General features: G+C 42.5%; 1 protein-coding gene across 1 annotated transcript in view; it reads left to right on the top strand.

The window, feature by feature from the left end:
- Positions 1-7953, top strand: part of LOC106569878 (atrial natriuretic peptide receptor 1) — a 119721-nt gene extending 111768 nt beyond the window's left edge. Inside the window, exons 17-23 of the mRNA XM_014141587.2 lie at positions 3091-3259; positions 3552-3698; positions 4011-4134; positions 4781-4849; positions 5427-5601; positions 5748-5846; positions 5955-7953. Coding sequence (XP_013997062.1) covers positions 3091-3259; positions 3552-3698; positions 4011-4134; positions 4781-4849; positions 5427-5601; positions 5748-5846; positions 5955-6106 — 935 coding nt within the window. The 3' untranslated portion in view covers positions 6107-7953. The remainder of the gene's footprint in view (positions 1-3090; positions 3260-3551; positions 3699-4010; positions 4135-4780; positions 4850-5426; positions 5602-5747; positions 5847-5954) is intronic.
- The last annotated feature ends 8567 nt before the right edge of the window (positions 7954-16520 follow it).

Genomic DNA, 16520 nt, shown 5'->3' with positions numbered 1-16520 from the left:
AGTTCTGTTATACTCACAGACACCATTCAAACAGTTTTAGAAACTTTGGAGTGTTTTCCATCCAAAGCTAATAATTATATGCATATTCTAGTTTCTGGGCAGGAGTACTAATCAGATTAAATCGGGTACGTTTTTTATCCGTCCGTGAAAATACTGCCCCCTAGCCATAACAGGTTAACTAACCTCCAGATGAGCTTCAATGCCATTCAACTCTCCTTCCGTGGTCTCCAACTGCTCTTAAATGCAAGTAAAACTAAATGCATGCTCTTCAACCGATCGCTACCCGCACCTGCCTGCCCGTCCAGCATCACTACTCTGGACGGTTCTGACTTAGAATATGTGGACAACTACAAATCGCTAGGTGTCTGGTTAGACTGTAAACTCTCCTTCCAGACTCACATTAAGCATCTCCAATCCAAAATGAAATCTAGATTCGGCTTCCTATTTCACAATAAAGCATCCTTCACTCATGCTGCCAAACATACCCTTGTAAAACTGACTATCCTACCGATCCTCGACTTCGGCGATGTCATTTACAAATAGCCTCCAAGACTCTACTCAGCAAATTGGATGCAGTCTGTCACAGTGCCATCCGTTTTGTCACCAAAGCCCCATATACTACCCACCACTGTGACCTGTATGCTCTCGTTGGCTGGCCCTCGCTTCATACTCGTCGCCAAACCCACTGGCTCCAGGTCATCTACAAGTCTTTGCTAGGTAAAGCCCCGCCTTATCTCAGCTCACTGGTCACCATAGCAGCACCCACCTGTAGCACGCACTCCAGCAGGTATATTTCACTGGTCACCCCCAAAGCCAATTACTCCTTTGGCTGCCTTTCCTTCCAGTTCTCTGCTGCCAGTGACTGAAATTAACTGCAAAAATCACTGAAGCTGGAGACTCATATCTCCCTCACTAACTTTAAGCACCAGCTGTCAGAGCAGCGCTCAGATTACTGCACCTGTACATAGCCCATCTGTAAATAGCCCATCCAACTACCCCATCCCCATACTGTATTTATTTATTTATTTTGCTCCTTTGCACCCCAGTATCTCTACTTGTACATTCATCTTCTGCACTCCAGTGTTTAATTGCTATATTGTAATTACTTCACCACTGTGGCCTATTTATTGCCTTACCTCATTTGCACACACTGTATATAGACTTTTTCTACTGCATTATTGACTGTATGTTTGTTTATTCCATGTGTAACTTTGTGTTGTTGTATGTGTCGAACTGCTTTGCTTTATTTTGGCCAGGTCGCAGTTGTAAATGATAACTTGTTCTCAACTAGCCTACCTGGTTAAATAAAGGTGAAATAAAAAATAAAATAAATAAAGAAATGCCTAGGCAGGCTCTTATGAAAGCACATTGAAATACTGTACCTTTTTCTATAGCTCAATTGGTTGGTACGTTGTCAAGTGGACGGTCACATGTGTTGGTGAGGTAGAGCAGGGGTTCCCAACCTTTTCCCCCAGGGCCCCTGTTTCACATTTTCATTGTCATTTTCATTGTCATCAACATTTTCATTATTGAGATTGCCTATTTTAAATACACCGCCAGCTTGGTTTTGTTTAATTTGAGCGACCTAGGAAATGTTTTGTTTGAAGCTAATTTCCTGCAATTCCTTTGTAGTTTAACAAGACTCATCTTTTAGGTAGGCTATTTAATGATAATTATTATTATTATTATTATAATTATGATAATAATGTTTAAGGAAATAAAGTCTAGACCCAATTTCCCCAAATGTTTTTCTGCTACCGAATATGTTTTATGATAATTTATATGAACCCTTAATTTAATTATACATATTCTCTTTTACAGAAAGTGATTAGATCAATTGATAGCGACAGTGACACATTGTATAAGATAACGTCCTAAGCAAATTCCAATTTCTTTGACTACTCGACTTTAGAAGGTCGTAGCTCAGCTTCATATAAATGTCTTAGAGACAAACCAAAGATATTCCCATGTGCATCAGAGTCGCATCTTCCTCTGGCATTTTACCACTTGTTTCTAGCCTTGCAGGTGTATGCATCATTTTAGATCGGTATAAACAATCGTTAATTGTGTATTTTTTTTATTATTTAAAAAAGGAAGGTCCCGTGCACCCCCACAAAATGTTGGCGCCCCCTATGGGGTGGGCGCGCCCCCTAGATTGGGACCCACTGAGGTAGAGGACCCTGGTTCAGGGAGGCAGCGCTATATGCTAAGCTAGCACACTTACGCCAGTTATATACACATTGAATTGAAGAGGTGGGTGGGTCATATCATTTATGTGTGAGAGACGAGACAGAAGTTCTAATAAGAGGAAAATAAATTAAATGAGAAGAGAGAGGGGGGATGGACAATGAGTTCAGGCCATTAGCACTGGAAGAGCCCGGTCCCCTGATGGAAATATTGTTGGAATGAAGAAGAGCTGATATGGAGAGTAAACATGGGAGGTGACCCAGATACAGTATTGAGTATTGACGAATTTTACAGAACACATCATTTCCTTCAACCTCATTCTGCATTGCCTTTCATCTTCCATATTCAAGTCTATTGGGATGGCGCTGCATTTCAAGTGCCGCCTTGTTCGGAACAGAAAACATTTTACATTTTTACATTTTAGTCATTTAGCAGACGCTCTTATCCAGAGCGACTTACATACATTTATTTTTTTTCTGTGCTGGCCCCCCGTGGGAAGCGAACCCACAACCCTGGTGTTGCAAACACCATGCTCGACCAACTGAGCTACAGGGAAGGCAAGAAAGGAAACAGAGAGAGGGAAGAAAGGAAGGAAATGGCGAGATTAGATGACAGAGTTATGTCTCTGAAACTATTGACCATGAAAAGAGGCTAGTTTTACTGTCACCTTGGGAATATTTTAACGTGTCGTTCTTGTTATGCGAAAGGAAAAGAGGCTTGCCTGTCCAAGGGCTGTGTAGCTTTTCTAAATGAAGCTCCCTTGAGCTCCACCTCTCCCTCTCTCTCTCTCTCTCTCTCTCTCTGCTTCTCTTTCTCTCGTTCTCTCTCTGAAATTAGTACAATAATACAAAATGGTTTAATGAATTCGCACATCCCCCCTTTCTTCCTCTTTCTCTCTACCAGAGATTGTAGAGCGTGTGGCCCTGGGCCAGTGGCCCTACCTGCGGCCCTCCCTCTGCCCCCAGAGCCACAGTGAAGAGGTGGGCCAGCTCATGCAGCGCTGCTGGAGCGAGGACGTGAACGAGAGGCCCGAGTTCCACCACATCAAGCTGCTGCTGCGCAAACACAACAGGTACTCTATTTCTCTACACACTGCTTAAACCTCCCTGGACGAAATGCACTTTATATGGTTCCTGATCTACAGACACGCACTTATACCCATCCACTCACTTTAGAGATCTTCCTTCCTCTGCATTCAAAATAACACTCCACACGCAAGCATGTATTTATTATCCCCAGTGACTTCATGTACTCACAACAACAGGTTTGCACTGCTCTGACCACTATCTTCCAAACCACCCTCCAATGTTTTACCCGTTTTTTACTCCGCTCCTCCATCCCTCTCTCCATCATTCCCTCCGCAGAGGCTATGGGTCTAATATCCTGGACAACCTGTTGTCTCGTATGGAGCAGTACGCCAATAACCTGGAAGAACTGGTGGAGGAAAGAACACAGGCTTACCATGAAGAGAAACGCAAGGCCGAGGCACTGCTCTACCAGATACTTCCACAGTGAGTGTATTAAGAGGATCACAATGGAAATATGTAGTTCAACTTTTTTGTGTTGTCCTCAATGATTTTGAATGCAGTGTATCCACTGAGTTGTGACAAAAAAATGACACAAACACACCCTCACACAGATAATACTCATCAGAGGCTCCACTCTGCAGAGGATGAATAAATCCAAACATCATTTGGTGATTGGACTGAATCATACACACACACACACACACACACACACACACACACACACACACACACACACACACACACACACACACACACACAGCCTACTCACTCTGTTTAACACTGTGTCTTACATAGCTCTGTAGCGGAGCAGTTGAAGAGAGGGGAGACGGTGCAGGCTGAGGCCTTTGACTCAGTCACCATCTACTTCAGTGACATCGTGGGCTTTACCGCCATCTCAGCAGAGAGCACGCCCATGCAGGTCAGTCTAGAATGAACGTAGTCTACAGCAGTTTAACCTCCATCTCAGCAGAGAGCACGCCCATGCAGGTCAGTCTAGAATGAACGTAGTCTACAGCAGTTTAACCTCCATCTCAGCAGAGAGCACGCCCATGCAGGTCAGTCTAGAATGAACGTAGTCTACAGCAGTTTAACCGCCATCTCAGCAGAGAGCACGCCCATGCAGGTCAGTCTAGAATGAACGTAGTCTACAGCAGTTTAACCGCCATCTCAGCAGAGAGCACGCCCATGCAGGTCAGTCTAGAATGAACGTAGTCTACAGCAGTTTAACCTCCATCTCAGCAGAGAGCACGCCCATGCAGGTCAGTCTAGAATGAACGTAGTCTACAGCAGTTTGCCAATACAGTCTACTCCTGATATGCGATGGCTTTGGGCTGTCATGAATGAGAAGTGGATTATGCCGATTTTCAGAGCAAATTAAAATAATAAGTTTGAGTTGGGACTGATGAACTGCACTCCATTTAAGCATACTTGTGTTCAATGTGCACTTTTCAGAAGTTGACCGTATTGAAAATGCCTTATATTGCTCGGCAAATTAATGAACTGTTATTCTACTGAAAGGAAACCTATTTTATGCAGGAGCTAATAATCTTCATGTTTTCCCATAGGTGGTGACCCTATTGAATGACCTCTACACGTGTTTCGATGCCATCATCGACAACTTCGATGTTTACAAGGTGAAGTCAGAGTCTAAACCGTGTTATTCACACATGGCCACAGGGTGTACAAGCTTTTGTTCCAGTCCAGCATTAATAACAACTGATTCAGCTAATCAAGTGCTTGAGGATTAGTTGAATCAGGTGTGTTGGAGCTAGAATGTCACAAAGACCTGGACACACTGCGGTCCTCCTGTACTATACTTACCCACCACTGGGTTAGGGACATATTTAAAGGGACATTTCGAATAATTTCAACTTCATATTCATCATCTCCAGCACCACCCCAACATCAACATATGTGAAAATGGCGCTTTTCTATGTTTTGTAGTAAAAAAGGTAAATTAAGATGTTTCCAATGACATCATAAACCAATTAGTAGACAATACTCACACGATGCACACCGATGATGTCATTGGAAACACTTATCTTCCTCTATCTTTTTTACTACAAAACATAGAAATACCCAATTTTCACATATGTTGATGTTGAGGTGGTGCTGGAGATGATGAACACGAAGTTGAAAAATTGTGAAGTTTCCCTTTTAAGAACGGCTAGTGACCATGTGACCGTCTCGCTCTCTCTGTGTCGCCCTCAGGTGGAAACGATAGGTGATGCGTACATGGTGGTGTCTGGGCTGCCGGTGAGGAACGGCAAGCTGCACGGCCGAGAGATCGCCCGTATGTCCCTGGCCCTGCTGGAGGCCGTACACTCCTTCAGGATCCGCCACCGACCTGCCCAGCAGCTCCGTCTGCGCAGCGGCATCCACAGTGGTGAGCAGCGCTGGGGGCACGATTGTAGAGTTCAAGCAGTACTGTATTTGTTTTCGGACAAATGCACTTCATTGAGCTTTTCCGACACTGTGGAATCATTGGAGTCTGTGGAATATTGAAATAGGTTGTCTGCGTGTTCTCTCCAGGCCCTGTATGTGCCGGCGTTGTAGGACTGAAGATGCCTCGGTTCTGTTTGTTTGGAGATACAGTCAACACAGCCTCTCGCATGGAGTCCAATGGGGAGGGTGAGAGTGACCAACCTCTTTTATCTACTATCTCATGACCTATCAGGACAAACACTATTCCTTCTCTGGTTTAAATGACCACATTTCTGTCATGTTATCGTCCCTCAGCCCTGAAGATCCACGTGTCGGAGGCCACGCGCGTGGTGCTGGACGACTTCAACTGTTTCCAGCTGGAGCTGAGGGGAGACGTGGAGATGAAGGGCAAAGGGAGGATGAAGACCTACTGGCTACTGGGGGAGAGCATCAACAACATGGCTTAGTAGAGAGAGAGAGAGAGAGAGAGAGAGAGAGTTAGGCATAGACACTATTGGAAAGATGCCGTAGAAAAGAGAGGTAAGGCAAGAGAGGACTGAGGTAAAAGGAACAGACATGCATACAGATACACATAGGAATGGAGGGAAATAGAAATAAGCAACAAACAAGTACTCCTGACAACCCCCTCCAGAATGATAGTCTCATCGACTCAGTCTCACTGCTCTTCAAGGGCATTCCTTGGTTCCTTTAGGTGGAAAAGCTCTCTCTAGATAGCTTATCCACCATAGTAAGTCAATCAACGTTGACCTTCCATGGACAGCTTTAGACATGTGCCTCTCCAACCAAAGGAAAGCTATGACTGTTAAACTGCCGTGTGCCGAATGGTGAGGCCCCACCTCCTCCGATTGGCATGGACGATAGGCATTTGCGAACATCTCCACCCAGTGTTCAAGAGTTGTAACTGTCGTTTTCAAGAACGAACATTTTGGACAATCTTGTTGGACCTGTTGTTTATCGTGACGACAGTAGTCCAATGTGTTATTTTGTGGTTATTTCACTTTGTGACTGACTTGGTGTTCTCTAACATGTAGAGGCCTTAGTGTTATGTGAAGCCTTCACAGGTGTTATTCTATTTGTTTCACGGTGGTGTTTGTTCTGTATCACAATATCAGTTTGTTCTATATCTATATCAATTGAACATTAATCAATTGAAGACCAGAGGGGTATACTACGAATGTAGCTAGATGTACTCAGGCTTTTCTGAAATTACCTAACTTCATGAACTGCGCGTTCATGTCGCGCATGGCTAGTCGAACGCCGAACTCTTCATTGAGACAATGCTGAAACAGCAAACCGTGGGCGAGTCAGTGCCACGTTTACATTTTTTCCGAAATCAATTTACCTGCAAATTCAGCAGGCTATGGTGTGAAATGGGCAACTAGACTTTTTTTAAATTATTTTTTACACATATCATTTTTGTTTGTTTGTTGTGCTTATCAATGCACAAGTCCCATGATTCCCCACTCCTAACGATACAAAAATAGTATTAAGTCATACGAAAGTTTTACTGCACGTGAAGTTTCCAATGTGTCATTACTAAATGTGTTATTACTATTACTATTTTTAACACAAGAATTTGATTGGTCCTCGGCTCAAAACACTTCATTCAATATAAGTGGGACAAGCCCTGAGTTAGCGTGCCCGGGAGCAGGTTACTTCTGAAGGATTCGTTGCCATAGAAATGTTACTGGCTAGAGCCATATTCGTGTCACCACTTATCCCGAGTTGATCTCAGAGTTGACCAAAGTTACCTCAACTCCTCAAACCTGATTCATAGTGTACAGCTCAGTTATCCATAATAATACCAGTCCACAAAGTGTGCTCTACAGCCTGCTTGGCTATGTGCTTTAGGAGGAAGTAGTGGAGGTAATCACCACCATGCCGATGTAGGCTATCTGATTGACATTGGTGAAATGTCTCAAATGGACACTTATGGCTGTTAAGTTGTGAATTAGCATTCAACAGGACATATGCATTCAACAGGACTGTTCAAAATCTTTTTGTTAAAAAAAAAACAATTCATTGCTTTAGTCTGCCCAAGATAAACTGCGATGACAACGAAGAATGGAGAATTAGATTTGGCCATAAATGACAACTTCTGGGTGAATTAATATTGTCGCAACCTGTTCTCAGAGCATTTCGATTTATTCTATATGTAAATCCAAGACACTCCATTTAGTATGATATGTTACATAAGACAGATGGTCACTTATTAGACAGATGGTTACTTATAACCAGCTAGCCCTCTCACATTAAGTTCTTATATTAAAGACTCATTTTGAGGTTCATATTTTCTAACTGTCCTTTTTCCTTTACTTACAATATGATGTCATAATAACTTATATTTCACACTCAAGGGTACAAAAGAAAAGATCCCCGACATTTTCCATACACACAAAATTATTATTTCTCTCATTTTGTGCACACATTTCTTTACATCCCTGTTAGTGAGTATTTCTCCTTTGCCAAGATAATCTACCCACCTGACAGGTGTGGCATGTCATGAAGCTGATTAAACAACATGATCATTACAGAGGTGCACCTTGTGCTGGGGGCAATAAAAGGTCACTCTAAAATGTGCAGTTTAGTCACACAACACAATGCCACAGATGTTTAAAGTTTTGAGGGAGCGTGCAATTGGCATGCTGACTGCAGGAATTTCCACCAGAGCTGTTGCCAGAGAATTTAATGTTAATTTCTCTACCATAAGCCACCTCCAAAATCTTTTTAGAGAATTTGGCAGTGTGTCCAACCGGCCTCACAACATCAGACCATGTGTATGGCATCATGTGGGCGAGCGGTTTGCTCTTGTCAATGTGTGAACAGAGTGCCCCATGGTGGAACTGGGGTTGTGGTATGGGCAGGCATAGGCTATGGACAACGAACACAATTGCATTTTATCGACGTCAATTTGAATGCACAGAGATGCCGTGCCGAGATCCTGAGGCCCATTGTCGTGCCATTCATCCGCCTCTGTCATCTCATTTTTCAGCATGATAATGCACGGCCCCATGTCGCAAAGATCTGTACACAATTCCTGTAAGCTGAAAATGTCCCAGTTCTTCCATGGCCTTCATACTCACCAAACATGTCACCCATTGAGCATGTTTGGGATGCTCTGCATCAACGTTTACGACAGCATGTTCCAGTACTCGCCAATATACAGCAACTTCACACAGACATTGAAGAGGAGTGGGACAACATTCCACAGGCCACAATCAACAGCCTGATTAACTCTATGTGAGGATGTGTCGCGCTGCATGAGGCAAATGGTGGTCACACCAGACACTGACAGGTTTTCTGATCCAGGCCCCTACCTTTTTTTGAAGGTATCTGGGACCAACAGATGCGTATCTATATTTACAGTCATGTGAAATCCATAGATTAGGGCCTAATGAATTCATTTTAATTTACTGATTTCCTTATATGAACTGTAACTCAGTAAAATCTTTGAAATTCTTGCATGTTGCGTTGATATTTTTGTTCAGTATATTTAAAAATCTCAGAATTGATTCTCTGAGGATACTTCTTTTGCTTGTGATTTGCAAACATGTTACAACAAACTGTACTCTTTTGCCTTTTGTTCTCTGGTATTTTTGGGTGGTTCTGCTCAGTTGAAAGGGAACAACTGCACCACCTAGCTTAGAAGTGGAGCATCACTGACAGGCAGTAGGCACCCATTAGCCAACCAGCGCTATGGACCATGTGAATGTGCTCTCAGTTGAATGTTGAACCTAAACCTCAGTTGAACCTAAACCTTAAACTTATCATCAGTGAGATTTTCCCCTTTCCAACTTGTCTAAATGTTTTGATCATTTCATTTTCCATGATTGAATTGATCACCTAAGGCCTAAACTAAAGCCGATACTCCTGAATTGATCAGGATTAGTAATGAGACGTGGTAAATGCTAACAGCGCTGTGTAATGTCAGGGAGACAAGTTATTGATCAGTAGTAACTCACCTAATGTCTGGCTTGATCTGACAGGTGACCCAGCGTGAAAAACTGGTTTCAATGATGTCAGTATAATCTATTTTATGAGGTCACGGTCAGGTTGCGTACTGGCTGTGTGAAAGTTTATGCAGAAGTTAACGTATTTTTAGCAACCAGAAAAAGATGTCTTTGTCTAGTTTTAATCTGACCAGATAACATCCAAAATATGATGTCTTTCCCATTGTTTTCTTGTCATGAAAAATGTCTTATGTGGTAATGTTATTTTTTCCTCGATCAGATCAGAAATGTACATCATTAAGACGATTCCAAGTCAGGTCCGTCTGCATACGGTATATGTCCACTATGAATGTGCTCCCATGGGTTCTGTAAATGGGTCTCTGATGCAGTAAAATGTATTGTGTTGTTTTGGTTGCTTTGTATTTTAGAGGAGAGGGTTGGTCTTTGAATTACTGTGTGTTACCATGTATTGTTTGGTGTGCTTTAAAATATGACATTGACATTGTTTTTGGGGCGAGAAAGAAATGTTCAGTTACATTGCCTGTCTTGTTTCTAGTCAGTTAAATGTCTTTATAAAATCAGTTGACAACTAAAATCTTCTGAGTTAATAGCAATGTGTTATTGTGCTTTATGTCATTTTGGCAGATGAATTTCCCATGTTTAGTTATTTATTAGACCTTACAAGTGGGGCAGTCCATGCATTTTGTATCACAGTGAGGCACAACAACCCACATACTTGTAGTCTAATCTACAGGTTACAAATGTCCATCTTTACAGTATATAAACTTGAAATAATGGGGATATAAAGTAATTACAAGTAAGTACAAACAACACGTACAAACAACACAGTAAAAAAAAACAGCTCAAAGACATCACTTTGACTGCTTTTATTTGTACTGTGTAGCAATTTGAAAAAAGATATTTGTCACACAGCACTTAAATAATATGCTGACAAGGCAGATACTTCCCACAGATTTAAGGATGAAACATGAAAGGAAAAGGAACCAAATGAGGAGTCTATTTTTTCTGGCAAGTGAGCTGAATGTTCAGATTTTGTCACCATTAAGGTAAGTAATTTGTCCATGTCAAAAGACCAGTCCCTGCATCTATTTAGGAATCCGATGGAAGCAGGCCTGATGTGGTCTTAAGCGTCCAATCCAATGAAGGTCCCATCCAACTGGGAACTCTGACAGAGGCTGGAACAGTTGGCAGTCATGGCCAGACCGAGGGCTGTGGTTGACACAGCAGCCAGGGCATAACGAGAAGAAGCTTCGGTCTAGCGATGGCATGGGGTTAAAGTCATATCAACTGTAACAGAGACAACATTGTAGCATAGACAGAGGCTCAGATAAAAAACACAAACATGCAATCAGAACAAATGAGCTAGTGCCTCATTGAGGAATAAAGAAGAAGCTCAATACAGACTATCTGGTCCGGACATATTCTTCCTATGTACAGGCCGTCATTTTGAACAAGAATTTGTTCTTAACTGACTTGCCTAGTTAAATAGGCGTCCCGTCAACGGGACAGTTGTAAATCATGCAGCGCCGTGTGTCACGATCGCAGATTTTAGAGAAACAAATGTCTGTACATATAAGTGTCTTATATCGGCTGAAAGCTTAAATTTGTGTTAATATAACTGCACTTTTAATTTACAGTAGCTATTACTGCGAAAAAATGCCATGCTATTGTTTGAGGAGAGCTAACAAAACACTTTTTTCACCGCGATAGGTTTGATGAATTCACCTCTGAAGGTGAAATGTGTACTTAACTTCTGAAATCTTGCTCTGATTTATCATCCAAAGGTGTCACGTCCTGACCATAGTAAGATGTTATTTTCTATGGTAGAGTAGGTCAGGGCGTGACAGGGGGTGTTTTGTGTTTTTTCTATGTTTGGATATCTATGTTTAGGTTCTAGTTTTCTATTTCTATGTTTTTTGGGGGGATGATCTCCAATTAAAGGCAGCTGGTCCTCATTGTCTCTAATTGGAGATCATACTTAAGTAGGTTTTTTTTTCCCACCTGTGTTTGTGGGTAGTTGTCTTCTGTTTAGTTTATGTACCTGACAGAACTGTACGCTTTCGTTTTCTCTTTAGTGTTCTGAGTTAAAATAAATATTCATCATGAGCAATCACCACGCTGCGCTTTGGTCCCCTCTCTACGACAGCCGTTACAGAACTACCCACCACGACTGGATCAAACAGCGTGCCCGGGAGGAGATGGATTCCTGGTCTCTGGAGGAGTTGCGACAGAGGATAGACTGGACTTGGGGGCAAGTATTGGACAGATACAGAAGCCTGCCGGGGAAGCACGAGAGGCAGCCCCAAAAACATTTTTTGGGTGGGCACACGGGTAGATTGGCGGAGTCAGGGGTGAGACCTGAGCCACCTCCCCGTGCTTATCGTGGTGAGCATGTGCCTGCTCCTTGCACTCTCCCTCCAGTGCGCCTCCACAGCCCAATACGTCCTGTGCCTGCTCCACGTACCAGGCTGTCAGTAAGTCTCCTCAGTCCGGTGAGACCTGTTCCAGCTCCACGAAAGAAGCCTCCAGTGATGATCTATGGTCCAAAGCCTCCAGTGATGATCTATGGTCCAAAGCCTCCAGTGATGATCCATGGCACGGAGCCTCCAGTGATGATCCGTGGCGCAGAACCTGTAGCGACGATCCATGGCACGGAGCCTGCAGCGACGCGCCCCAGTCCGGAGCCTGCAGCGACGCTCCCCAGTCCGGAGCCTGCAGCGACGCTCCCCAGTCCGGAGCCTGCAGCGACGCTCCCCAGTCCGGAGCCTGCAGCGACGGCCTGCAGCCCGGAACCTCCAGCGACGATCTACGGTCCGGTTCCTCCTCCGACGATCCACGGTCCGGTGGTACTAAAGCAGAGGGATCAGCTGGTGGAGCGGGGGTTACGCCCCGAACCGGAGCTGCCTCCTCTGCTGGAGGATCCGCTGGAAGATGAGGTTATGTGGACGGCACTAGAGCCGCCATAAACAGGAGTTACCCACCCACCCAACACTCCATTTTGTTTTTAGTGGCATTCGGGGGTACTGTCACGTCCTGACCATAGTAAGATGTTATTTTCTATGATAGAGTAGGTCAGGGCTTGACAGGGGGTGTTTTTCTATGTTTTGTATATCTATGTTTAGGTTCTAGTTTTCTATTTCTATGTTGTTTTTTGGGATGATCTCCAATTAGAGGCAGCTGGTCCTCAGTGTCTCTAATTGGAGATCATACTTAAGTAGGGGTTTTTTCCACCTGTGTTTGTGGGTAGTTGTCTTCTGTTTATGTACCTGACAGAACTGTACGCTATCGTTTTCTCTTTGTTATTTTTCTTTAGTGTTCTGAGTTAAAATAAATATTCATCATGAGTAATCAACACGCTGCGCTTTGGTCCCCTCTCTACGACAGCCGTTACAAAAGGGTCCCAGAGATAACATGAAGTGTCGTTTTGTTAGATAAAATCCTTTTTCATATCCTAAAAAAGGTCCATATACCACTCGTTCAATTTGCAAAGAAAGGAATCTGCGAAAATCTAAGCCTAAATGTTGTTTCAACCAGTCAAATCACATTTGTATTTATTCCTCAGAGATCCCAAAATGTAACCAGACTTCACTATATCATTAGGAGTGTAGTATATCCTATAGGACACCAAATTTGAGAGCAACACCAAACAAGAGAGCGACGCCTTCATGGCGCGCCGATGATGCAGGCAGTCTTCACTTGATTGACTGTAACTGTCAAACGAAGCTAACTAGATAGCCAATGAGCTGGGCTTTACGGGAGTGTGTCGCAAAATGTTGCTGCTAACCTTGTGCGACAGCAAGCCTTTTCCTTTTGGACAAAAATTACAAGAATATGGAGAGTTATGAAAACTGGGTGTTTTGCAAATGTTCAACTTACAATATGGCGACTAATACTGGAAAAGCTAAATCAAAGTCCAAGTTAACAGATTTGATGATATTCTTGCAGGTAAATGTCTCCTTCACGATTTGCCCAAATGTTCCTGGGTGACTTCACACTAAATGTCATGTAGCTTGCTCATTAGTTGAAGTTATCCATATGAAACTTTGCAAATACACTGCTGCCTGCTTGTGGATACCATTGGAATTACAACCAGAGTGATTGCTAGATTTGGGACCTTTCTGTTGCATTTCAAAAATGGTGTTTTTTTTTTCCTTTGTATTTTCTTCTACCAGATCTATTGTGTTATATTCTCCTACATTCAATTCACATTTCCACAAACGTCAAAGTGTTTCCTTTCAAACGGTACCAAGAATATGCATATCCTTGCTTCAGGGCCTGAGCTACTGTCACAACTTCCGCCAAAGTCTGTCCCTCTCCTTGTTCGGGCGGCGTTCGGCGGTGGACATCACCGGCTTTCAAGCCATCACCGATCCACTTAATTTTCCATCTGTTTTGTCTTTGTTTTACACACCTGGTTTTACTTCCCCAATTACTTGTTCATTATTTAACCCTCTGTTCCCCCATGGTTTTTTTGTGAGTGATTGTGTGTTATACGGTCCGTTATGTGGGGCTTGCTTTATTGTATTGTATTTGCCTATTTTTGAGTAAATTACATTTTACTCATATCTGCTGTCCTGCGCCTGACTCCTCTACACAAGCTACACACAGACCTCATAACAGCTACAGGCAGTTAGATTTGGGTATGTCATTTTAGACAAAAATTGAAAAAAGGGGGCAATCCGTAAGATTTAAATTGGAGGAAAAAAATCTAATTCACAAAAATGTAAAGTGCCTTCAGAAAGAACTTACAACCCTTGACTTTTTCCACATTTAGTTAAAATTTATTTAATTGTAATTTTTTTGTCAACGATCTAAACAAAATACTATAATGTCAAAGTGGAATAATTTTTTAATGTTTTAATTAAATTCAACCCCCTGAATCAATCAATAAATGTTAGAATCACCTTCGGCAACAATCGCAGCTGTGAGTCTTTCTGGGTAAGTCTAAGAGCTTTGCACACCTGGATTTTATAACATTTGCCCATTATTCTTTATAAAATTCTTCAAGCTCTGTTAAGTCATTGCTAGACGGCCATTTTCAAGTCTTGTCATAGATTTTCAAGACTAAGTAAAAACTATAACTAGGCCACCCAGCAACTTCGCACAGCCATTGAAGAAGAGTGGAACAACATTCCACAGGCCACAATCAACAGCCTGATCACCGCTATGTGAAGGAGATGTGTCGCGCTGCATGAGGCAAATGGTGGTCAAACCAGATACTGACAGGTTTTCTGATCCACACCCCTACCTATTTTGTAAGGTATCTGTATTCCCAGTCATGTGAAATCCATAGATTAGGGCCTGATGAATTTATTTCAATTGACTGATTTCCTTATATGAACTGTAGCTCAGTAAAATCTTTGAAATTGTTGCATGTTGCATTCATATTTTTTATCAGTATATATTAGGTTACAGAGATTGAGACAGTGATATGTTATCTTCCTGCCTTAAATTTCCTGAAAATGCAAGATAACCCTTTCACCTGTGACTGTAACAGTGCTTGGTTCATCCAGTCGGTGAAGATCAACAACCAAACACAAGTCGTTTGTGCTCATGATTTTGTCTGCAAATTCCCAGAGGTTCAGAAAGGCACATAACTGTTGGATCTTGACATCCACTCTTCTTAGGGTTCTTCTATTTCATCCCTACCCCTTCATTTGTCTCTCCTTAAAACCTCTTCAGGATCCGCCCCTTTTTTTCAATTTTCGCCTAAAATGACATACCCACATCTAACTGCCTGTAGCTCAGGCATTGAAGCAAGGATATGCATATTCTTGATACCATTTGAAAGGAAACACTTTGAAGTTTGTGGAAATGCGAAATGAATGTAGGAGAATATAACACATTAGATCTGGTAAATCTAATACAAAGAAGAAAAAAAAAAGTTAACTTTTGTACCGTCATCTTTGAAATGCAAGAGAAAGGCCTTAATGTATTATTCCAGCCGAGGCGCAATTTATATTTTGGCCACCAGATGGCAGCAGTGTATGTCCAAAGTGACTGATCAAATGAACCATTGAATTTCTGTTTAAAATGTTGTATCAAGACTGTCCAAATGTGCCTAATTGGTTTATTATAACTTTTCAAGTTCATAAATGTGCACTCTCCTCAAACAATAGCATGGTATTCTTTCACTGCAATAGCAACTGTAAATTGGACAGTGGAGTTAGATTAACAAGAATTTAAGCTTTCTGCCAATATCAGATATGTCTATGTCCTGGGAAATGTTCTTGTTACTTACAACGCCATGCTAATCACATTAGCGCATATTAGCTCAACCGTCCCGAGGGTGGGACACTGATCTGTTGAGATCCTTAAGTTAAGCTGCTGGGGCCATTTATCTACCATTTCAGCGGCTGGTTTGGTTTCCCTGTAGCTTTCAAAAACTCTAGGCGGCATTCTGCCTTCTCCCCACAGTTTTCAGCGATTAGCTTCGCCCAAGACTGACTTGTGAACTACAATCCCAACGCTGTTTTTAACTTTTAGAAACTTCAATAATCATTGCTTGCGATGCGGCTTTCGAAACATATTGCCCTTATATTTCATCAGCGAGAAATAATCCTTCAAATAAAAAAGACACTTACTGTAGCAGTTTTGCATAGATCCATACAGCTACGGATGCGTCCATCTGACGAAACTACACTTCCACTACACTTCCCGAGTTACACTTACACACGGGTGTTTGGAGGATGCTAGATAGCTAATTAGCATAGGTGGTCGCCTCTGTCTTCCATCTGTTTTCCGTAAACAATAACATGGAGACATGGCCAAGTGGGAACACTAACCCCAACCCTATAAAGGTGTGTAGAAGTGTAGGCTGCTGAGGGTCACAATAATGGCCGGAACAGAGCAAATGGAATGGCATCGAACTCCTGGAAACCACGTGTTT

The sequence above is a fragment of the Salmo salar genome, chromosome ssa14 (genome assembly GCF_905237065.1).
Source record: "Salmo salar chromosome ssa14, Ssal_v3.1, whole genome shotgun sequence".
Taxonomy (NCBI): Eukaryota; Metazoa; Chordata; class Actinopteri; order Salmoniformes; family Salmonidae; genus Salmo; species Salmo salar.
The sequence above is the reverse complement of the archived record's forward strand: the minus strand, read 5'-3'. Positions and strand labels throughout refer to the sequence as shown.